The sequence below is a fragment of the Acomys russatus genome, chromosome 26 (genome assembly GCF_903995435.1).
Source record: "Acomys russatus chromosome 26, mAcoRus1.1, whole genome shotgun sequence".
NCBI lineage: Eukaryota > Metazoa > Chordata > Mammalia > Rodentia > Muridae > Acomys > Acomys russatus.
This window is the reverse complement of record NC_067162.1, coordinates 46110371-46135147: the sequence shown is the minus strand read 5'-3', so window position 1 is coordinate 46135147 and position 24777 is coordinate 46110371. Positions and strand designations below refer to the sequence as shown.

Sequence of the window (24777 nt, the reverse complement as noted above, 5' to 3'; positions counted from 1 at the left end):
TGGGGAGACAAAGGAGAGAGGGGTAAGCTCCCGGGGCAGCACGTGGGTGACAGGCGTATGGAAGATCCACATCCACCTGCCCCCCACCCCTTAGAACCTCTCTGTGAAAATGAAACCTGGGTGGGTTTGCCTGGGCACAGAGGCAGAGGGACCACAGCGAAGCCGTAAATTGGCCTCCCTGATGGTCATATTCAAAGGCACTCCTGTCCTGTCTCCCATGGATGGATTGAGACTGGGGTGGGTATGATACAGGTAGAGCTCACAGTGACCCTGGGGAGCCTTCAGAAGGAGGTAACGGAGAAGAGGAGGCATGGCCCTGCAGGGTGCTGAGCACTGTGAGGTTGTTGAGAACACAGGTTCACCTTGGGGGAGGGAGTGAGGTACCCACTGCTGCTATTGGGGGTGTCCCAGAAGGTTTGTCAGCCCACGGAGACGGGACACCATAGAAGAGCTTCAGGTGTATGGAAAGGGGCATTAAAATGAGCAGACCATAGCCAGGCATGGTGGTGCATGCCTGTAATCCCAGCACTCAGGAGGCAGAGGCAGGCAGATCTCTGTGAGTTCAAGTCCAGCCTGGTCTACGAAGTGAGTCCAGGATAGCCAAGGATACACAGACCCCAAACACACAGTAGAGTCGGAAGCACAGAAACCACCCCCCCTCCCGCTATCCCCATACACTGCATTGTCCCTAGGAGTCCATAACAACCCTGTGTCAAGAATGGTCAGTCTCACGGCAAAACCAGGACATGGGAAACTAGGGCAGGAAGAAGATGGACTGATGTCACTATAGCAGGGCACAGGTTCACCTCGTGAGGAGCGAGGTCCCACTGACACCACAGAAGTAAAAGCAGCCAGGCTCTTCCTGGTCCCTTGCAGGGTGAAGATCAGGGGGCCGGGACAGGAGCACATGGCTCACGCCTCTCACTGGGGCCATGTTTCCATTTGGGGTGACGGAGAAGCTGTAGTGTAGGTAGTGACCTCGTGGTGACATGTTTAATACCACTGAACAGCATGCAGGAAAGTGCCATGGTACGGTGGCCCTTGGAGGCTGAGGCGCCAACCTGGGCAACACTGCCAAATTCCTTCTCCAAATACGATGGTTAAAATAGCAACATATAATGTGTGTGTGTGTGTGTGTGTGTGTGTGTGTGTGTGTGTGTGTACACACACATACATTCATGGGTATGTGCAGGCGTGTGCATCTGTGCAGAGGTGAGATGACGATGGCTATCTTCCTCAACTGCTGTTCTCTATTTTATAAAGATTTGATTTTTTTTCAAGTGGTTTATTTTAATTTCCTCTGCATTGGTGTTTTACCCATATGCACGTTTGTGTGAGGGTGTTGAATCCCCTGGAACTGGAGTTACAGACAGTTTGAAGTGCTGTGTGGTTGCTGGGAATTGAGCCCAGGTCCTCTGGAAGAGCAGCCTGTGCTCTTAACTGCCAAAGCCATATCTCCAGCCTGGTTTGATTTTTTTTTTTTTTTTTTTAATTAAAAATTTCCCTGCATGTACATCTGTGCACCACATGCATGCAATGCCTGTAGAGGCCAGCAGAGGGCATCAGCTCCCCTGGGACTGGAGTTCCAGGAAGTTACGAACCACCTATCACCGGCAATGGGAACTGAACTGGGGTCCTTTGGGAAAGCAGTGAGCAAGCACCCTTAGCCACTGAGCCAACTCTCCACATGGTCTACCTTATCTTTTGAGAGAAGGGTCTCTCACTAAGCCTGGAGCTCACCATTTCAGGTAGACTGGATGGCTAGCAAGCATCAGGGATCCTTCTGTCTCCACCCCCGAGTGCTGTGACTACAGGCATGCACCACACACCTGCCTTTTTACATGGGAGCTGGAATTGAACTCAGGTCCTCACACTTGTGTGGCAAGCACTGTACTGACTGAGCCATCTCCCCAGCCCCAAGATGTTATAAAGGCACTAAAACCAACAAGGAGCCACTCAGACCCCAACACACACACACACACACACACACACACACACACACACACACACACACCTCAGCTTTCATCTTGCTCTGCTATGTCTCCAGGCAACTTCCTGAACCCCTTCAGCTTCCCCATCTGTAGAACAGGCCAGTTGTCCCCACAGTGTAGGCCTAATCTGGACCCAGCAGAAGAGCTCATCACACTGAGAAGGGATCTTCCGACCCACTGCGGCAGATGCAACCCCTCCCCCGCCCAGCCCCGAGGCTGACACTGGCACCATTCTGAGGTACCAGGAATCAAACCAAATGATGCCAGCACAACTTTGGGTCTCTTTCTAGTCTAAAGACATGGCCACCTAGGATCTTTCTTTTCAGATGTGAAATGGCTGAGGGTCCAAAGCAGATGGCTTTTCTGGCCCCCTACTCCTCTTCACCCCAATCCCACTCCCTACTTTCAATCACCCAGGCCCCCTTTCTCATTTACAGACTTCAGAGATAAACTCTCGCTAGCCATTGCCAGGTATGAGCCAGGCAGCGCCACCTAGGGTCCACGCACCATCATTACACCCAGCTGTCTCCTGAGTTCAGAGTCTCCTTTGTCAAACTGCTCCCGTCTGCCTGAGTTTCTCCCCAGACACTAGCAACACACAGCAGTCATTTGGACCAACTGCCCACAGACCGCACTTGACCTAGGTTAGCACCAGGTCCATGAATGGCCCAGAATGTATCTTCCTGGCTACCCAAGCATCACCTCCACACTACAGGCACCTAACTCTCCACTGATGTGTGGCTCTCGGCTGAGGACAGGTATGCATAAAGTGCCCATCTGCTCAGAGCTTTGGACAAATTTGCCTAGAGCTGTGGCTTCCTTGGTAAAACAGACCTGGTGGCTGACAGCTCAGGCCAGGAACAGAGTCTGGGATCCATCCCCAGTATTACACAGAAATAAAGTCATGATGCCTCATGCCTGCAATTCCAGGACATGGGAGACTGCAGCAGGAGGACTGTCACATGTTAAAGGCCAGCTTGACTACAGAGTGAGACTGTATCACAAAACAGGCAAAATAACAAAATAGAAGGCAAAAGGAAGGGAAGAAAAAGCGGCCGGCAATAACACAAGATTGGGCTCTGCGCAGCAGAGTCTGAGATGTGGCTAACATGACCGTCACACACAGGGACGGGTCAAGGAGATGGGATGAGATGCACCATGGGATCCATTCCACCTGGAGGCCGGGGGGGGGGGGGGGGGGGGGGAGGGACATCTGTATCATCACACTGACCATTATGTATCTTCAAAGCTGGGTTGGGATGGGAGCCTACTGTGAAGGCGGCTGACTACAGGGACCAGCACTTCAGTCCACTGCCAGGACTGGAAGCCGTTGGTCTAAGGGCAGCCTCCTCAGGAGTGTAGGAGCCTGAGGACAGAGCTATGTGGACGTCCTTCCTGCAGTCATCCTGCAAGGGCCTCCTCCCTGATCTGTAGCCATCCTCGTCCGTGAGACAGGTAGCCTGCTGCCCAGAAGCCCTGTGTCCACCGTGGGATGCTCTAGGAAGCCGGGAGGACAGGGATGGCAGCTGTCTTGGCAGTGTGTGCATGGCACCAAGGGCTCAAGCTATGTCTTGTGGGCTTCAGCCAAAAAGTGATTTTCCCAACCGTTCTGGGGGTGGGGGGAAAGGCGGTGTCCATGTCACCCAGAGTAAAGAAGACACCAGGGCACTGTCACAGCAGGAGACCATGCCAGGCAGGCCTCTCAAGTGACCACAATAGACACAACAGTGTTGACCCTGAGGATGGAAATTGCCTGCTGAGCTTGTATTCCAGAAGAGAAACACAACACTCACCCTGAGACCCCCAACTCTGGCCACAGAATCGGGATTTCAGAGGAGATGGGCGGGTCCTACCATCGGGGAATTGCATCCCAGTGTTTTAGGGATGAAGGCAGAACAGGGAGCTAGAGAAACCTTGTGCCTAGCACAGCACACATGGCCACACCATGTTCTAGAACCTTCTTTCCTTTACAGTAGACCTCTTTTTTTGTTTTGTTTTTGTTTTTCGAGACAGAGTTTCTCTGTGTAGCCTTGGCCATCCTGGACTCACTTTGTAGACCAGGCTGGCCTCGAACTCCAGTGATCCGCCTACCTCTGCCTCCCGAGTACTGGGATTAAAGGTGTGGGCCACCATGCCCGGCTACAGTGGACCTCTTAATAAAGGCCGGGTAATAATAGTCTGTGTTGCATTTTGTGTTTTACTTACTTCATATTTACTTATTCTCGGTGCCAAGGACTGACTCCTGGGGCCCTGAACACACCAAACACAAGCTACATATGGCGTTGAACCCTCAGCCTATTTATAGAGGCTGATGTTTATACTTAAGATCAAACTTTGACCTTAAGACACACCCCTAGACCTAAACCCCTCAGTCACAAGGAAGATTTTTCTCAAGGTCTCTGGAAAGTTATCCTCGGGAAAGGCCATGAGAATGACCATATCCCAGTGTCCTCGCCAGCCACGAAGTGACATTCTAAAGCCACGGGGGACTCTGGGGGAGCTGTGGCTGCTGGAGTTACCTATGGGCTGAAGTGCATTCACCCAATCCCTAGGAGAAGCTGGGACCCTCCAACCCAGGAATGGAGCTGCGAGGAATGGAGAACGGAGCTGATGACATTGGAAAAGATGCGAGCAAGACAACGAGGCAGGGACCAAAGGTTTCCAAGGAACCAAAGCCCCAAGATGAAGTTCCAAGACCAAGTACAGAGATGATGGTCTCCTAGAACATGAAGGGCCTGGGTGTTCTGAGGACCCACATAACTGCATGGTGAAGGGGCGGACACGGCAGCAGAAGGCTTCCAGAAAGATACAAAAGCTTCCAGAAAGATACAAAAGCAAAGCATACAAGACACACTATGCCTAGCTGGGTGGTATTAGTGCACACCTTTAATCCCAGCACTTGGGAGGCAGAGACAGGTGGATCTCTGAGTTCAAGGCTAGCTTGATCTACATAAGGAGTTTTAGGACAGCTAAGGCTACACAGTGAAAGCCTGTCTTGAAGACAAAACAAAACAGAAGATACATTGTCCAACAGACAGAATGACAAGGCTTTACAACAGCAAGGCTTCCCTGGTGTGAAACTGTGTCCCTGCAGGGCACAAATTCTGAATAAAAAAGTGATTTTTTTTTTTCCATCTGCACTAAAACATCAATACATCCAGCAAGTGATCAAGCCACAGGAACTTGATCTTCTAGGCATTCTTTCTCCGGAAGCCACTGTGGGATGTGGTCCACCAAAACAAGGGAGGAACCTAGGAAAGAGGAAGACCCCGTGATCAGACGGGAGCAGGGGCAGGATGCTCCAGGGTAAGGGTACCGAAAGAGACATCGGCCTGTGAGGAGACTTGAATTTGTGCGATTGCAGACAGAGGCTCTGACAGGTGTGAAAGAAGAGCTGCATTGGAAGATTTTCTTATTGAGCATTGGGGGGGGGGGGCTGACCAACGATTTAAATAAAACAATACAATTAAAAAAGAGTCAACTGCTAACTCAAATTGTGCATGGAAAACGTACACTGGGGAACATCGCTTGCCTCAGCAGTAATTGAGCTTGCGGTTGCAAGGGTGAGGAACACTGGGTATGGGTTCAGCTTTTACATTGTGCTATAATGCTGGGATGGCCAAAGAAGGGGAGGGGATGGGGAGGGGTGGGGGAGGGGAAGGGAAGGGCAGGTTAGCAAGAGTCTGAAACTCTGTCTTCTAGGGTAGAATGTTGAAGATCTGACACCAACCACATGTGTAGAAAGGCAGAGGCCAGCCTCTGGAGGAATGTGGCGTCCAACTGTGGAATGTGGTATACCTGGGTATGTCGTGGCTTGCCTGGACTCACAGCACTGTCCTGGGTCTTCATAAACTGTGGGTGCCTGTGACCCGTGGAAGGGAGTCAGGGCAGGAGGAGAAAAGAAGACTGACAAGAGGAAAAGGAGCCACTAGGGGGTGGGGTGGGGGGAGAGTCAGACAGCATATGGAGGAAGCAGGAAGGTGACCAGAAGGTGGCCAGTTTGGAGGACACGTGCATTGTGTTTGCATAACACAAGCATGGAGTCAGGAGGGGTCAAGGACAAAGCCAGAGACCGGTGAGGCTTCTAACACAGCCTCATACTCACTCCCACGCTGCCTGAATGAGAGGTCCCACGCATAGCACAGGGCAGTGCTGCTTGAGCAGCCACCCGTGTGGTCCACCTCAGCATGAGATGCAGTTAGCCATGTGAACGACACTCTCGTGGCGGCCTGAGTGTGTGAACTTCATGGTAACAATTTTTTTTTTTTTTTTCTGGCTGACCACTGTCTGCCCTGGAGTGGCATGGAGTCGCTCTTCATTGTCCTGGTAAAACAACTAATATGACTTTCACAGGCTTAGAAGAGTATAGTGTGTTTCCACAGAGGTCCCCAGGGTCTCTGTATGTCAACATGGAGGTCCCCAGGGTCTCTGTGTGCCCCTCATGGAGGTTTTGGGGGTCTCTTGTGTCCCTGTGGAGAGCCCCAGGGTCTCTGTGTGCCCCTCATGGAGGTTTTGGGGGTCTCTTGTGTCCCTGTGGAGAGCCCCAGGGTCTCTGTGTGCCCCTCATGGAGGTTTTGGGGGTCACTGTGTCCCTGTGGAGAGCCCCAGGGTCTCTGTGTGCCCCTCATGGAGGTTTTGGGGGTCACTGTGTCCCTGTGGAGTGCCCCAGGGACCCCACGTACCCCTGTATGCTCATCATTCTTCCCAGGCTTCCGTCTATCTGATGGGAAGTCAGTTGTTGGCAGCTCAGAACCTCCAGGATGGAGGCTTTGACCCTCAGTGACCTTGGCTCTGCCCACTATGCACATGGCAGGCTGTGATGCTCAGCACCCAGGGTCCAGGGACTCTCCGTGGGCAGTGGACATGACTCAAAGGCTGGGCTGCAGGACACAGAGGGAGGACAGAAAGAGGCCGGTGCCAGGAGGAGAGAGATGAGCACTCGCCACGGGTTTCCTTTCCCTGCGCCATAACCCTAGTCTTCCCATCACTTCTTCTGAACATAGGTGGTCCTGATGAGGGCTCAGCTTCTGGAACTCTCTTAGAAGCTAAGTGAGATGTGATTGGAGAAGAAGCTCAACCTCACATTATCCAGTAATGAGCCATGGTCTGGGTTGGGATGTCCCCTGGGGCCAGGTGCTAACGGTCGAATCCCTAGCAGGTAGCTACAGGGAGGGGGCAGGATCTTTAAGGAACTTGGGGGGGGGGGTGCCTCTTCCTCTCGTGTGTCATCTATGAAGCGAATGGTATTCCTACCATGGTATGCTGCCTCCCCCAAGCCCTAAGGCATGGAGGCCAATCATGGACGGCAATCTCCAGGCTATGTGTCTCTATACTTGGTTAACCTCAGCTGTTGGTGACAGGATGCAAACCACCACACTTGGAGACCTCACCCATAAGAAAAGAAAGCACAATGTGCACACATCTCATATATGCCTGTTCACAGTGATAAACCCACGGCAACCCAAAGACACAAACAGCCCAGATGCCCACCACTGAAGACAGTGCGGTCCATTTTGGTGATTGAACATTACTCAACTGTGAGAAGAAACGACACTGACACGTGTACCAGGTGGATGAGCCTATGAAAGTCAGTGACAGAAACCAGCTGCTCAAAGCCACCGCCATCCTGGGCAGATCCATAAGACAGAGCGCAGGTGGCCACTGGGGGCTGTGACTACTGAAGAGAGAAGTGATCCTTAGGGGCAAGTTGTCTTTCTGAGACGGTGAAACTGCTGGACCACCGCCTGTGCTGATGGCTTCTGACTCCAGGAAGAATCTAGTAAACCACCAAGCCAAACACTTCAAATGAGTGAACTATACATGATATAAATTTATGTTAATAAAATGGGTTTTAAAGATTATTTTATGCATATGGGTGTTTTGCCTGCATGTATGTCTGTGCACCATGTATGTATCTGGTACCCATGGAAGATAGAAAAGGGTGTCAGATCCTCTGGCACTGTAGTTACAAGTAGCCATGAGCTGCCATGTGGGTGCTTGGAAAGATCCTGGGTCTTCTGCAAGAACAAGTGTTCCTAACTGTTGAGCCATCTCTCCTGCCCCAAATCTGCCTTTTTGTTTGTCTGTTTTGCTTTTAAGCTACGGGTCAGTAGAGAACCTTCTCCATTTGCAGCCAGAAGGATGGTGGGCCTCAGGAGGGCTTCACCAAGTCTGAGGAGGCATCGACAGTCTCCTTTAGCCCTGGCCATGGAGTGGAGGGGTCCTGCATTAAAATCCCCTATCTACTCTAGAAGTGGGGATAAACAGAGATCTCCTAGTGTCATCATAGCTGTAACTACTCATGGTTTGTTTTCACAGGCCTCAACTTGAAGCCAAGCCTGTGACTGTCCCCCATGGAGATGGCACGTCCAGTCCCAGTGAACACAAACAACCCTGGACAGCACCACACAAGTCGCCTGACCTGGCTGTTAAGTTGAGGATCAGCCTTACACCCACCCTGCCGGACGGACATTGCAGTGGTCAGCCAAGGAGACCCGGGGGTCAAGGACAACAGAGTTTGTACCCTACAGCTGCCTGCAGCCCTCATGGACACCAGCCTGGGGAAGGGACACCCATGTGGAGAAGCTGAGGGACAGACAAAGGCAACTCTGATGAAGGAAGTCAGAAGAGCCTGCCTCTCTGGCAGCCCAGGCCAGACATCTTGGTTCCCCAGGCACAGAGGTTCTCTCTGGCTACTGTCTGAGAGACATGGAGGCTTGAGTGCTCCACTGGGGCAGCTGAGCTCAGACTCAAGCCAGGAAGAGATGGAAACAAGTAGGCTTTCTAGAAACTTCCCTCAGTTATGAAGTTGGGACCCAGAGACACTGAGGAGCCCAGAAAGGGGCAAGAAGGAGATGGCAGGGGTTGGGGGGGGGGGGGAGTGCTGGCCTGAGTTGGCCCTAACCATCAACAAAAGATAAGCACCTGTGATACTCCCCTCCTGCCTCGGCCCCCCATCGATGTCTTTCTGGACGTGAACTGCCTTCTAAAGTGTCAACTCCAGACAAGGTCACCCCAAGATCAGGAGTGTGAGCCAAAAGCAGGTCACTGTGCCACCCACAAGCACCAACCATCCCTCTCCAGCAAAAACAAAGGATGGATGCTTCCCAAGCAATCATAGCCCTGTTCCCCACAGTCCTCTCTAGAGAGCTGCCTCTTTTTTTTCCCAGACAGCACTAGTCTGGAGTGAACCCCACTGGCTTAGGGCCTCCTCCAGCACCTGCCCCGCAAAGCCTAAGTCCCTCAGTGACTCTGACAACACAACCTAACTCCAAGAAAAAGCCCAAATCTTCACCCATGGGGGGTGTCTGCAAGGCAGGGGCCAGGGGAGTTCTGGGGTTTTCTATGGAGGGACCTTGGTGGCTCTGGGAGGGTTGGTCATCTGTCAGAGACAGATAGGGATGAGGAAGGCCTGGGGCAGGTCAGCAGACCCACCCAAGAGTTGGACATGAGGCTACACTACAGGCCTATGCCTACCAGCTTCTTCCTCACAGAACCCATCCCAGGCCTGGCCCTGAGAGACTACCTCGGTTCCCCTACCTCAGGTAACCATCTGTCCAGGGCACCAGCCACACCTGGCATCCAACAGATGGGACACTCGCTAGAGACTTAGGCCACCATGTCCTGGGGCCAGGGTGGGAGATGGGCCTGTGGAAAGTTGGCTACATTCCCTGGTACTGGAGGACTGAGTTTCCACTGAGTACTAACAGTCCCGATGAGCTCTTCTGGGTGCTAGAAACTGAGGCAGGCAATGTCCTGGAGCCTCAGAGCACCCAGCTCAGAGCCCTAGGGTTCCTAGGCTGTACTGGCACCCCATGACACTGTGGTCCACAGCTTCATCTCCAAACCTCTGTCTTGCTCCTCCACAGCAGGGCCGAGGTACTTCTAGGCTCTTAGGGATAGGTGCACCAGAAAATACAGAGTGGAGTAAGAAATTCAAAATGAGGCTGGGCGTGGTGGTGCTCACCTGTAACCCCAACACTCGGGAGGCAGAGGCAGACGGATCACCCTGATTTCGAGGCCAGCCTGGTCTACAAAGTGGGTCCAGGTCAGCTGAGGCTACACAGAGAAACCTTGTTTCAAGAAAAAAAACAAAAACAAAAAGAAAGAAAAAGAAATTCAAAATGGGGTCTTGACAGGTGGACTGGGCCACCTGATTCCTAGGAACCCACTTCTACCTCTGTCTCTTCCTTCCACCCTCTCCCCTAGCTCCTTCCCCCTCCCTGCCTTCCTCCCCCCCCCCACCTTGCTGCTAACTCTCCAGGGCTCACACATCTCTTCTCTTTGCTCCTTCAGCTAACAGGACCTGATGCTGTAAGCTACCTCACGGTCGGGCTGGTGTTGCTGAAGCCAACTCCAGCCCAATAAGCCCCTGCCTGTAGCTTTCTCAGAGATACATAGTTAAGCCCATGGCCACCAACATGGTGCAGTCACTTGGGCTCTGCACAGAGATGGCCAGGCAGGAGCCCTGAACTGCTGTGGATCTCCTAGCAAGTGGGTCACAAAACCCTCCCTGAGGCGGCACGGGCTCCTTCCATAGGCTAGGAGGCCCAGCAGCCTCTCCACCAGCCCTGTTCCTGCCACCCAGATTCTCCATCCCAAGGTCACTGCCCCAGATGGCTTCCTCTAGGTCACAGAAACCACCCTATCTCCTGTGCCCTCTGCTCCACCAGCACCAAGCAAGGAACCACTATGGGCTCCAGAGCGACCAACAAGCCAAACAGTCCTGAGCCCAGCGCGCCCACCCCCAGAGGCAGCTGGTTGTGTGTCACAGCCTCTGATGAGAACCACAGACCCTGACAAAGCCTATGGGCCGTGACCCTAAAGTCTGTCACTGTGAGCATTTGCTGAGCACCCGCTGTGTGCAGGGCACCGTGCAGGAGCTCTGGGAGAAAGAAAATGAGCCTGAGGTAATCATTGGGGTGATCACTGGAATCTACCTCCTTCCCAACCAGCACTCATGGATACTACCATCTACAGAAAGCCCTGGAAGCCAATAATAAAACACATAATGGGGGTTTTAAAATGGGCAGCAAAACCTAAAAAGACAGCACGGAGAGGCAGACTTCATCAATAGACGCCAATATCTAGCACTGAAGAAAGCACAAATAAAACCACGGCAAGACACCGTGAGCCTGGATGGTTGCAATCAGGAGGGCAGCGGGGGTGAGGCCCTCAACACACCGCAGGCAGGAATGGGATATGGCAGCTGCAGTGCAGGTTGTCAGCAGGTTCCTCAAAAGGTAAGCCCCAGTCACCCCACAGGACCTGAAAAAGAACTGTATTTTTCAGACCATAAAATGTCACTTTTCACTCCCAAAAGTGGGGGAGATTAGGGTGGGCCTTATGGTCCAATTGCTCTTTTACTGTTTTTTTTTTTTGTTTGTTTGTTTTACTGCTCTAAAAACTGGGTGCATCTTATGGTCAGGGGCGTCTTCTAGTCCGAAAAATATGGTACATAGACACAGACTCACAGCGGCACCATTCACGGCACCCGGAAGGTGTGACCACTACAAAGGCCCAAACAGTGGAGTACTAAGAAAAAAGTTAGAATGGGTACCTAGGATTAAGAACACCATGCTCAGTGAAGGGGCCAGCCCTGCGGGGACGCACAACACATGATCCCACGTGTGCGAAATGTCCAAATCAGGTAAACCTGTGGACAGGGAGCAGGCTAATGTGACCAGGCATGAAGGAGGGTACAGTGACGGTTGGAACTGGAAAGGGTGCCACACAGGCTGGTGGTGTAGACCTGTGATCCCAGGACGTGGGAGGCTGAGGGAGGCCAACCTGAGCTACAGTGAGACCCTTCTTGGTTGTTAGGGTACCGCTGTGGAAGAACAAAGGCCAAGGTACAGTCCCCATGGTCTACGGTCTACACAAGAAAGCCAGGCGTAGCAGCCGCCACTTGCTGTCCCCACTGGGGTGGCAGAGACAGGCAGATTTCTCGAGTCCACTGCCCATCTAGCCTAGACCAGTGAGGTCCAGGCCAGTGAGGGACCCTGTCTCATACAGAACAAGATGACACCCAAGGAGGAACCCTGGGGTTGACTTTAACCATGATGTGTATGCACCTATGTGTGTGCGCACGCGCGCACACACACACACACACACACACACAGAGGGGGGCGGAGGGGGGCGGGGGGAGAAAGAGAGAGAGGTTAGACCAGTGACGAGAGCCCAACTGTGAATACACTAAAAACACTACAGTGTGCATTAAGAGAATGAATTTTTATGTGAATTGTATCTTAATAAAGCTATCACCAAAAGTGTTGTCAAATGCCATTTTCTGCCTGTCAGGGCGAGAGCCCAACAGTCTCTGAGCATGCCCGAGGGGCCATGATACCGGCTGTCCCAGTTACCGTTCTGTGGCTGTGGTGATACTCTGACCAAGTCTTGGGCAAGGGAAGGGTTCAGTTGGCTTACACTTCCTTGTCATTCCATCACTGAGGGAAGTCAGGGCAGGAACCCAAGCAGAAGCCATGGACGGGAGATGCTGTTGACTGCCTTGTTCTACATGGCTTACTCAACCTGCACCCAGGACCACCTGCCCAGGGGTGGTACCACCCACAATGGGCTGGGCCCTCCCACACCAATCATTAATCAAGAAGATGCCCCACAGACTTGCCCACAGGCCAACCTGATGGAGCTAATTCCTCAGCTGAGGGTCCCACTTGTCAGGTGACTTTAGTTAGCGCTACCTGGAGCTCCCCAGGAAACCCTTCCTGGGAAAGTTGGCCATGGCTCCTCCCAAAATGCCCACTTCTCCTTTCCAGGGACAACAAGCTGGTGCTCCTTGGGACCTCAGCACAGCAGTAGTAGGGAGGCTCCCTGACCTGACCCTGCACACAGTACAACAGCCTGTCCAGATTTCCCACAAATGGGCAGGGCTGTGTCGCTAACCCAGCCTCCCCACCACCACCACCACCGCCCCTGACTTCCACAGCTTCTTGGAGCATCTGCTGCTTGTTTGCAAATGGGGCCAGGGGTGTCTGGCTTTCCCTGCCCGGAGACTAAGCAGCAAAGGTCTAGGAAGCTTCCAGCATGCTGCTGGTGCAATGCCAAGTTAGGAACACTCAAGTCCATGCTGCTGAGCTGGGGGCCAAGGTTCAGGCTAGAAGCTGAGCACCCTGTGCTGTGGAGAAGGTGTGGGGGGTGGGGGCTTGGGGTCCTGGTAGAGGTGGCAGATGCAAGCAGGGCAACATGGCCACAGTCCCTACTCTCTGACTTACTCTCCTAGAGATATTCTAGCTTCGGTCACCTATCTGTTTCTGTCCTCACTGTGCACGGTGAGACCCACCAGAGCAGGTCAGGCACTTGTGACAAGCACAGGGCTCCTCTCTGGGGTTCTGTGAATGCCTACAAGGGCACACAGTACTGAAAGCCTGCAAAGGCCTGCATGCTTTCTGCCAGCAAGTGGGGTTTTATCAAGGGGGTGGGGCCAGCATTTACTGGGCAAAGCTGCACCAGAGACCAGCCTGCCTCTGCTAAGCTAAGACCATAGCCACAGCTCCTCAGCTTTTTGGTTCCTAATCTATAAAGGAAGGGGTGCTGACACACGATCTCCTGTCAGGACCCAGGGAGATGGTGGAGATAATGCAGAAACGAGTTGGGTGCTGCTGTCGACCAACCACATGACCTCAGCAAGCCACAACCCTATGGCCTTCATTTTTCTAAATCTCTCTGAAGGGAGTAGTATGTTGTCTACACATTCTTACAGTCTTAGGGGCTGCAGGAAGTGTCTGTCTCTCAGCTCTGCCCCCACTTTGGATGAGGCGGTGTGTGTGGTCACAGACCTGTGAACAGGAGGTCATGGCTGTGGCTGCAGGAGAGACAAGCTGCTAGCTCACAGTTCACACAGAGACGAAGGAGTATTTCCATTTCCACTTTTCCTTTTTACTCAATATGAGGCAAAGTTCCCACATCCGGGGTGCCTTCTCTCTTCCATTAGCCCTCTGTGGAAATGCTCTCACAGACACACCCAAAGGTGGCCTCACCAGTGCCCCCCAGGCGGCTCCTAATTCAACCAAGTCTACAATCAAAATTAGCAAACGCAGCCACAGAAAAGGCCACCTGAAGATGGTGGCAGAGATTCAACCATAGCCACTGTGCTTGGAAATGCCCATTCTACTTTGCTGGTGTGACAGGAGGCCCCAACCCTACCCCCACCCCACTACTTCCTGAAGCACAGACCCAGAGCTCTCTCTGCCACAACCATCCTGGGGCCACCTGCTTCTCGCAAACACCAGTGTGGGATGCCGCCCCCCCTTACAGGTCTGATTTCCAGTCTTGAAGGACCCTGGCACCAACAGGGGTGGATTCACTCTCAGGGTTCTGATGCGGGCTGCAGTGTTCTGACCTAAAGGGCTTCCCTGGAGGCAGGCAGGCACCAGCATCACCTGGGGGAGTTCATGGCACAGGCCAGCTACCCCTTCACCAGCACTTCTGGGTAAGCCCACAAAGCACTCAAGACAGACTTTGTGCTCAGCTGAGGTATAAGCATATCAGGACACACACAGGTCACTTCCTGTCCCACAGGTTGGGGACCACACATGTGATTCTAGTATGCAGCAGGGCTGGGAGGCACCTGGCCACGCTGTGGTTCCCAGAGCACCCCCTGAGGCAGCACCAGCCTCTCCTGAGCCCTGTCTGTGTTCCCAGTGATATCCTACCCCATAAACTCGAGAAGGTTGAGGATCTGCAGTCCGGCACGCCTTCCGGTTGGCCATGTCACACACGCTGGCCTAGACTCAAAGAAGTGGCCTGTAGTTGGTTTTCAGGAATGTTTGCACCTTAGAGTCCCTCCTGGGTTCAGGTGACTGCGACACTGCTGGGAACGAAGGAGACATTACCTGCTAAGCAGGAGACCACTGTCCTACCAGAGTCTGGGACTGAGGTAGAGGAAAGAACAGAGGATTCCCATGAAAACAAGAACCTGGAGCATGGGTGGAAGGTGGTGGGAGTGGAGGGCTTGTTGTGTGTGGGGGGGAAGGGGGATGGACTTCCTGTTTGGGGCCTTCCTGCCCTAGCGGGGTGGTGGTGGTGGTGGGTGGGTGGGTGGTGGTGGTCTCTGCTTCTCCCTCAGGAGACACTTGAAACTCTGATGTGTGGGGCTTCCCTTCAGCACCCCTAAAGTCTGCTTTACAGCAGGACAGACCCAAAATTAAATTGCGTATTTTTGCATCCCTGTCCAGAGGGCTTGCTTTTCCAGGAGATCACATCACCCTATGTCTTGTTTCTGTCTTTTATCTAGTCTCCTCTGCTCCTTCGGACCAAGCCCTGCACATAGCCAGGCCCAGGCAACAAGTGCAGTGGATGCAAGCCCTGTTGCTACACTGTATCCAGACCACAGTAAGACCTCCTGATGACCAGTGGCTCCCAGCTGAGGAGAACAGCAACAGAGAGGTGGTTCTCTCTCCAGCAGGAAGAGGGCCGTACACCTCCTCTTTCCAGCACTCTTCAAGGAACGCGCTTGCTCAGAGGAGATCCAGAACCATCTCCAGACAGCAGTGCACCTCACTATTAGACCATTATCACTGTTATTCGGTCACCAAGTGCCACTATCTTCCTTGTCTCAAATGCTGGTTGCCCAAGTCAGTTACAAAATACTGGAACAGGGATATGGCACACAGAGGCCCAAGATGAGACTGACCAAAGAGATACATTTTACAGAGATGTTTCCATCTGGACAGTCCACCTGTCTGGAGGAAAAGGACACCAGGCATGACAGAGAAGGAAACTAAAATTACCTTTATTTTCAAGTTTACTGAGGGATCACTACATACTGGCAATATTTAGTCCCAGGCCACACAACAATGACCACCAGCAACACTCCTTCCTCCAGGCCACTATGTCCTACACCATGTCTGCAGTGACAATGTCAGTCCCTCTCTGTGCTGTCCACCACAGCGGCTATTGCTCCATGAGCAATAAAGCACTTGAGCTATGGCTGGTGCACCAAGGAGCTGACTCTTTACATTGTATTGCATTTAATTAGATTTAAATGCAAATGTTTGCACGTGGCCAGAGGCCAGTGGGGCGGACAGGACTGGTGTAGGTGATTAATCCATTAAGGCTGATCTAAAGAGAAAGCACAAGATGCTCTCTCATTGGCCACGACAGACAGAACCATTCTTGCACCTGCCTTCAGCTGTGCACCAGCCACATTCCATGATCCCAGCACACAACCCAAGATGGCAATGACCCCTGGACCGCATGTAGGGCAGCAAGACTGTCTGAAGCCTTACCCAGACCCACCTCAATAGCACTGGAAGGTGAGCAGAGTGTTGCACGAGATGAGAGTGACTGGCAGCTGGACTGGTCATGTTTCCTGGAGCAGAAGCAGTGGACGGAATGGCAGACACACACTTACAAGGCACACAGCACACAGGAGAGTTTGGAGCCAAGGGTTTGACGCGAGAAAGGCACCTGCTGGGCGCCTGTGAGCAAGGGCGCTCTCCAAGGTGCTGAAGAAGCCTCAGCCAGGAGCCACCCAGCTCAAAGGGAAACACAGGATGGAGATGGCTCAGTGGGCAAACACACCTGCTGACAAGCCTGGTGATTTCTGTTCATTCTGTTGGACACACATGGTGAAAGGAGAGAACCAGTTCCTGCAATCTGATCTCTACACATGCAGCTTGGCATACAGGGACCCAAAAGCAAGCAAACAAACAAACAAAGAGCCCAGGGCTGGGCTGTAGTTCGGTTATTGGAGTGCCTGCATAGTAGCACAGAGAAGCCACAAGCTTGACCCCAGCAACACATGCGGTGGGGGTGTGCTGATCCACACCCGCAATCCCAAAATACTCAAGAGGTCAAGACTGGATGAAAAGAAATTAAAGGTCATCCTCAAGTACAAAGAAAGTTTAAAGCCAGAATGGGCTAAATAAGACTCTGTCTCAACAACGACAAAACACAGAGCCAGGGAGATGGCTCAGTGGGTAAAGGCACTTTCTGTGTGAGCCTGATAACATGAGTTCAATCCCCAGAGCCCACAGAAAGGTGGAAGGAAGTTGTCCTCTGATCTGTATACACATGCTGTGGCATGTACACACCCACACCTGTTCACACTTCATACCCACACAATAGTGGTAAATTAAACTTTTGTTAAACAAAAAAAATTGTCAGGCATTTAAAAAGGGGGGGGGAGGATCTCCACTTAGGAAACTGAAGCAGAAGGATTTCTCCAAGTCTAGGCTAGCCTAGGCTACAGAGTGAATACCAGGCTAGCCTGGGCTCCTTAGCAAGTCCCTGTCTCAAAAGAAACAAAACACAACAGCTACCAAAACAAAACAAAACAAAACAAAACAAAAAAACCAGAACCAGACCAGTGGCATGTCCTCCATGGCCACCTTGGAGGAGCTACAGTCCCCTAGTTACACTGAGAATTGTGGAGTCCTAGGGCACCAAGGAAGGAGTGCCCCCAACCCTGAAACTATCTCTTCCAGAGTAATCTTCTCTCTCACAGAGGTGAGGTGCTCTCAGATGCCACCTTCAAGGCTCACCCAGGTCCCCAATGTCAGCAGTTGAGGTTGAGCTGGGGGAGGGGACACTTCTTACCAACTCTTCTTTCTCAGCTATAATTGGGACAAAGAACTAGTCACTCACGCTGTCTTTCCTTTTCCACCTGACGGAGGTTGCCAGCATCCCCCTCCCTCATTGGTGAAGGAAGACGGAGGGAATGCCTTCATCTTCCAAGACAGGGAGGGTACTTGCTTCCTTTCAGAACCAAGCTTCTCTGAGTGGCATATCTGTGTGGATAGGGTTGTACTCTTAACACCTGGACTTTTTTAAACAAAGCTTTCCTCATGGCCAAGCATGAATGGTAGTTTAAGTAGCTGGGCATAGTAGCAACAGACCTGGAATCCCCAGCACTCAGGAGACTGAGGCAGGAGGATCACCAGTTCAAGACCAACCTAAACAACTTAGAAAGACGTTATCCAAAATAATTTTTTGGTGCTTCACACATATAACTGGGAAAAGCCCCAAATACTTTTTTTTAAGTGAAAAAGAAGACTAGAGACACAATTCAGTGGCAGAGAGTCTACCTAACATAGCAAGGCCTTAGGTTCAAACCCTGGTGCTGACAAAAAGAAAAACACACTTTGTGTTGTCTGGAATCAGTTTCTCGTCACAGGGGGTAGCAATGCCAGAGGCTTAGTTCAAACTGGAAACAGCTGCACCGCCTTCTCTTCAGAACTCCATATTTACAGGGTGACAGAGACTTCGGCCCTCTGCGATGGAGGAGCAAACAAAGCCAGGAGGTACACGTGGCTGCTTTGGGGGACAGGATGGAAGATCCGAGGGTGGCAGGTGTATTGTGCGCGTGTGTGTGCGCAGGCGCCTGGGTGGATCTGAGTTCTTACTGTGGGTGTGTGTGATGTGTGTGGGCTGTGGATCTGGGCCGGTGAACGGGACCTGCTCGTATGGGGAGTGGGGAGGCCGGGGCGTACGATGACTCATCTCTCGGAGTGTGGGAGGGTTTATCTGGGTGGGGGGTTGAGGTTTTCGTCCAAGACGAAACAAGAGGATGCCTTGTTTGTCTTCAGAAAGTAAGGAGGTCTCCCAGCCTCAATGGGCCCACAGCAATGGCTGCTAGAGCAAGCGTCTACCTAGGGGTGTGGCCTCCAGCCTGGGGTTAAGTGGATGTAGGCAAGAAGACAGCAGGCAGTTCACCAAGGGAGTTTATAAGGAGTCAAAGGAAAGAAAAGCTCACTTAGAATCTCAGCTCTTCCCAAGGCTCCTGGCTGGACGCCTCTCCTGCCGAAATATGATACGGGAAGCTTCAGAGATCCAGTAGGTGCCCACCTGTCACCTCTGCCTGTCACCTGTATGTCCACCTCAGTCCTACCTGTCTGTTGGTTGAAACAGTTATATTTTCTGTACCTGAACTGTAAAGAATGCCCACTTCACTCCCTGGCAGAGCCAGGGCTCCACCCTCAGCTCATCCTCACCCACAGCATGGTATTAACCCTTTAAAGACAAAGAGACAGAAACTCAGAGAGGCCAAGTCACTTGCCCAAAGTCATGAAGCAGAGCCCCGGAAAGGCTGGGTGGTCGTGGTTGTGGTTGACGCCCCAAAACCTTGTACTCCGGCAGCCCCACCTCATCCCTGGCCTCCACACAGACTCAAGAGCAGCTCACCGGCCTCACATCAGGAGCAATGACTGACAGCTGGGGGGGGGGTGGCAAAGCTGAAGGAAGACTTGGCAGAAGCACCCCCAATTGCAATGGATTCTATACCAATTGCAGCTAAATGCAGAATACATTTTCTGCTCATGACAACCACTGCTTTTCCAAGTCAACCTTGGGCGCTGAGCAGAAGTTATGGAGTACTGCTGATGTGGGTCTCGAACTCTCAACTCCATGTAAAGCCAAAGGGGGGCTGAAGCTAGGACTGCTCACTCAAGAGAACCAGCCATCCTCAACTGAGGAGCCTAGCGTCCACCAGGTAAGGGGACATGGTACCCAGGCCCTGCCGTGCTGCAGCTGCTGCAGTTGACCACAGTTCACCCAGAGTTCACACAACTATCTCCCTGGGGTTTGAATTCTCACAGGTCACCCCCTCCTAATGAAAAGCTGGTTACACTCAGAAAAAAAAAATGTATCTGGACACTTGTACCTGAATGTCCAGAGCAGGAAGGACCAGCTTAATTTCAGTCATGCTGTGCCAGGATCCCAGAAGAACAGACCCTGAACCCATTCCCACATGCCTACCTCTCTGCTACGTACTCCAGGGAAGGGTTAAAAACTACTGCTTCCTTGAGGGGTTCAGGGCAAAGGGAGCACCAAGGGACTCTGCCACAAGGCTAAAGTCTAAACCTTGCACACACATAGCCATCCATGGCCCCACTGTAGACTAGACCAGGCAGGGTTTGGGGACAGGCAAGTACCATAGGAGGCCAAAGGCTTAGAAAGCGCTAGGTGAAGGAGCAAGATCCTCAGGGAGTCACATAGGGGACAGTCTCAGCACCCCAGGCCCCCGAGTCCCTGGGAGACCCCGTGCCTGTTCCCAACTGCCCATGGAGAATTAGTGCCTTTCTCCTAAGTGAACGCTCTGGGAAGATCATGTCTGCTTTGCCTGCTTCTGGGTTCTGAGAGCTCACAGCATCTGGCCACAGGAAGTGCTCAATAAATATTTGTTGGTGGAAGGGAAAAATTCTTTAGGCCAATGGAGATTAGATGCCTGGGTGCAGGGCCCCACCCTCAAGTGTTCTGGGATTCTCCCCTCCCTATGGGTCCAGTCAGCCCAGGGCACCAAGATAGCTTGTTCCAGAGCAGGAACCCCTAGAAGGCAGTTTTGCAGAACACTTCAGCCAGAGCTTTGCCTCCTAAGGATCCCTGCTGAGAGCACCAAGCTGCTGGACCACCCACCTTGGCCACCCACACCAGCTTCGAGGACTTAACCAAGAGTGTGTGTGTGTAAGTGAGTACACGTGTACACACACACACACACACACACACACACACACACACACACACACACACACACAAACGCCTGGAGCCTCAGGAGGGCCTCAATGCCCCAGGGTCAGGGAAACTCTCTAGCTTGATCCACGAAAACAACAGTACAGAAAAGGCCGCCTGGGACCAGGGCTGGGCAAGGCGCAGACAGGCAGGAGCATTATATAATTAACTGCCCAGACTCCGCCTCCTCTTCGGGTAATAACGAACCCTGCCTTTCAGTTGCATAAGCCAAAATAATAATTACTTTCCAGCCCTCATCACTCCTAGATGTGGCCGGGAGCAGGTGCTGGCTTCAGGCAGGAGCTGGCTTCAGGCACACAGAACACAGAGGCTCCATCCAGCTCTCTATCCAACCCGCAGAAGCCCAAGTCATTGCTGCATACCGCTCCCTTCCCAGGCATCCTGTGCTGTGCCGAAAAATCCGAAGCCGCCCAGAGGGAGGCTGTTGGGATGAGCGCCCCGGAGGGGGAGGGGGCCTCCAGGCAGTCAGCTCCAGGGTCTGACTTCCAGGACCTCTAACTATTCCTGAGGTCTCAGCACTGCTGACTGGACACTGAGGTGTCCAGGTGAGGTGGAGGCTGCCAAGCCAGCCAGGACTTCTAAACAGAAACCATCACCCTGGCGGTTCCCTGGCTTCCGGCACCGGCTCTGCCCTGACTGTGGTGGCATCTTACACCGGAGGCGCAGAGCGATTCCCTAAACTAAAGGTGAAAATGATTCAGCCACTAAACGGCCAGATTCCTGGGCTCCCGCTAAACAGATGGGCCTCCTCCCTCCCTCCCTCCCTCCCTCCAGCAGCCTGCTTCGACAGCCTGTGTCCAACCACCTAGAAGTTTATTGCCTTGCTGTTTGGTTTGGTCGGCATCCCCCGCCTCCGATGCTCCCAGCACTCCCTCTCCATTGGCCTGGGTTGCTTTAGGACTGAGGGAGGCCCTGGGCACCGCAGGAAAACAAGAAACCAACCAGGGCCTGATTCTGGGGATACCAGACAGGCAGCACCAAAGGAGGGGAAGGGTCTATCTCCAGGCCCCTCCTGCCTTGGCAAGCCCCAGAGGTGGCAGAGGACCCGGCCTGGCCTTCCGGCAGGTGCGAATCTCTGGCCTGCTCCTCAGGAGATGCTGAGATTATGGCTCAGCTGCTGCGACAGGGGCCAGGCCCTGCTGCTGGAGAGCCCCCAACCCTTGGGTTAGAATGGGCCACTGTCCCCATCAAGCATGGGGCAACCTGTGGCCAGGGGCCCACTGAGGCCTCCTGGGAACCTAGGAGATGCCCCGCGAGCCCATAGCTGAACTGGAAGGCGAGGCTCAACTTCCCGAGAGATAAACAGAAGGAGAAAGAGAGGGACGGTCCCCGTTCCTCCCCCGCCCCCGCTGCCCGCACCTACCTCCATCCGAGTAGGTCTCCGTGCCGTAGCCATCCTGCAGTCCGTTGCTCCAGGTCCCTTCGTATTTGGCCCCGTTGCCCGTGCACTCCCGTACCCCGTAGCGCCCCTTAAATCCGTGTGTCCACTCGCCCTTGTACACCCACTTCCCCTTGCTCTCCAGGCCGATGCCGTGGCGCTTGCCCTGCGCCCAGGTGCCTTGGTACGTGTTGCCGCTGGGCCAGGTGTAGACGCCCAGCACCTCAAAGCCGTGGCTCCAGGAGCCGGTGTATTCGCCCTGGCCCTTCGGGCCGGTGCAGACGCCATGGCCGTGCGCCTTGCCGTCCTCCCAGCCTCCGCAGTAGGACCCTCCATCGTCAAAATTAAACCTACCCCCACTGGACATGCATGTAACGCGGTTTGCGAATCCCGCAAGCGGTGAAAAAAAAAAAAAAAGAAAAGAAAAGAAAAAAAGAAACAAGGCGACCAACAAACCGGAGTCTTGGTTGGCTGGCTGGCTTTTTGTTGCGATGCTCTTTTCGGGGGGGTGGGGGGGTGGGAGGAAGGAGCACGCCCGCTACCCCGCGCGCGGACCGGCGGCGGCGTCTAGGTCCGCCCGCGGCGATTGTTCATTTTCGAGCTGCGCCGGAGCCTGACCAGCGTCTCGCGCTCCCGCTGGAGACAGGACCGGGAGGAGGCGGGGGAGGGGCGGCGCAGGGCGGGGGAGCGGCTGGTGCCCGCGGCTCCACCTCGCCGCCAGGGCCCCTCGCCGCGCGCCCCGGGAGCGGGAGGGCGCGGGGCGCGGCTCAGGCCCGGGCGGCGGGGCCCGCGGGCGGCGGCGCGCGCGGCTGCACCGATCCCGGCCCGGTCGAGCGGCAGCACTGCAGCGGCGGCGTGCGCTCCGGGCCCCGGCAGGCGCGCGGCCGCCTGGAGAGGGGCGCTGGCGGCCGTGCGCGCGCACGCGGGGACCCCGGGGCGCCCTGCCCCTCCCCTGGCCCGGGGTCCGGCCCGCGCGCCCCAGCTTCGGCTGGTAGGGGCTGGGATTTAAAGGGACAGGAACTGCGTAACGGGAAGGAACCGGGCACCACGAGCGCACGCCGCGGTCGGGAGCCGGGAGGAGTCGCGGGTGCAGCAGGCAGTGGAGGGCCGCGCGGTCCCCACCCCGCCAGCTCCAGCGACACCGGCACCGCGGTCCTAGCTGGCCACAACTTGACTGAGAGGCTCCTGCAAACCACAGGTGGTTTCTCCATGAAACACACACTCTCTCCTTTTTCCTTTAGGGTCGCTGGGGGGAGGGTCCCCGGGGAGGCGCTCACCTAAGAAAACACACTTTTAGCGAATAGCTTTTAGCCCCCTCCAAAGATTAATAGAAAGTTGGGCTACACGTTTGCATCTTGGAGCAAAGCCACCCAAACCCTCCCTGTGCGCCCTGCACCCTGGCCAACAGGTATCATCCCCTCCCCACTCCAGAAGTGGTCGCCCCTCCTTAGTTGCTAGGTCTCTCTCCACTCATTACCCACCCCCATCAAGAGATGCTGTCAGATTCTTGGACCTCAGGCATCCTGGGACTAATTGAAAATGCATTTCCTGGACCATCAATCTGAAGACGGGAGCCCACATCCCCTTCCCTCCCGGAATGCTGCGTACAGGCACCGGCTGCGGATGGTGCAGTGGGCTGAGGAGGCGGGGGGGGGGGGGGGGGTGTCTCTATGGCTTCACAGCTGCACAGGGTCGGGGTTAGTGGGGGCTGGTGGTGACTGGTGGTCCAGTAAACCCAGAATCATAGCCTAGGCAGTGGAGTCCCAGGCTCAGAGCAGAAGAGATGCAGGTTGGTCCCTGCAGCTAGTCAGGATTTCTACTGGGAGCATTGCCTGTGGCTACAGGAATTCTCAGTATCACTTCCAGAATCCCAAATTTCAGCCTCAACCCCAATCCCTTGCCTTAAGCACAACAACGCCCTCTCTTTAAAGACTACCAGTCAAGTGGCAGGCTCCTCTCTTTCCCTCTAAAGGCTTTGGGAAGCTGCCAGCTCCTGTTCTGTGTCCAGGGTTTCCAGTCACTCTGGTCCCTGACTTCCGATGGCCCTCCAAATGCCTATGGCGGACAGCTGGGTGCAGCACATGTTGGACGTTATTGGAAGTTGGCATGCAGCCTGCCATCAAGCAACACACTTATCAGCCTGCCACACACCTGGGGGGCACACACTGCACGTGGTATCATCAGACTTACTTTGCTTCTGCGCGTTTTCAGGTGTTTGTCTGTATGGGGTATGGAACAGTGTATTGAGTCTGGCAGCTGTAAATGAAAATCACTGATGATGAGTCTGTGGTCAAATGGGCCACAAACTCATCTTCTTTAGGGTCGGGTTCACATTCTACCCAGGCTGTGTGGCTTTGTGTAGCCACTTCATGTCTCTGCGCTCAGTGGCCTGACTTATAAAATGGGGCAAACGGGCAGTCCCGGTAGGATCACTGTGAGGATCCAAGGACCAGGTGTATGAGGAAGTACGACTGTCACTGGGGTGCTGTGACCGGACTGACCAGCTTTCAACTGGCCCCCTTTCCCCTACACTGTAGGAATAAACCATGCCTGGCAACACACGGCGCCTTCCATTTTATTTCCTGCCCCCTTTTGCTGACTCGGCAGCCCTCGCTCGCACAGCACTGCATGGCGAACACATTCCCTCTGGGAAGTGGCAACGGCCTCCAGCCAGACAGTAGGCACGGCTGCCCCCAATCACTCGTGCCTTTTTGCTCCTTGCCGTTCTGCCCCACCCCACCCCCTTCCCTGGACTGCCCCTCTCTCGTCTCCCACTGCCAGGGTCACTCAGGCAGTGACCTGCTCTAGTCTCTGGAGTGCAGATATCTGAGGCGCGTTTGTGTGCAGTTTGGAGCCATTTGCCCCATAAAATAGGGCTGGAGGTATTGATTGCATTTAAGGGGAATTTTGCCAAAGTGATTT

General features: G+C 53.8%; 1 protein-coding gene across 1 annotated transcript in view; it reads right to left on the bottom strand.

Moving 5' to 3' along the window:
- The window catches only part of Jph3 (junctophilin 3), a 60696-nt gene extending 38178 nt beyond the window's left edge, over nt 1–22518 (bottom strand). Inside the window, exon 1 of the mRNA XM_051168837.1 lies at nt 21841–22518. Coding sequence (XP_051024794.1) covers nt 21841–22222 — 382 coding nt within the window. The 5' untranslated portion in view covers nt 22223–22518. The remainder of the gene's footprint in view (nt 1–21840) is intronic.
- Between the last annotated feature and the right edge of the window lie 2259 nt (nt 22519–24777).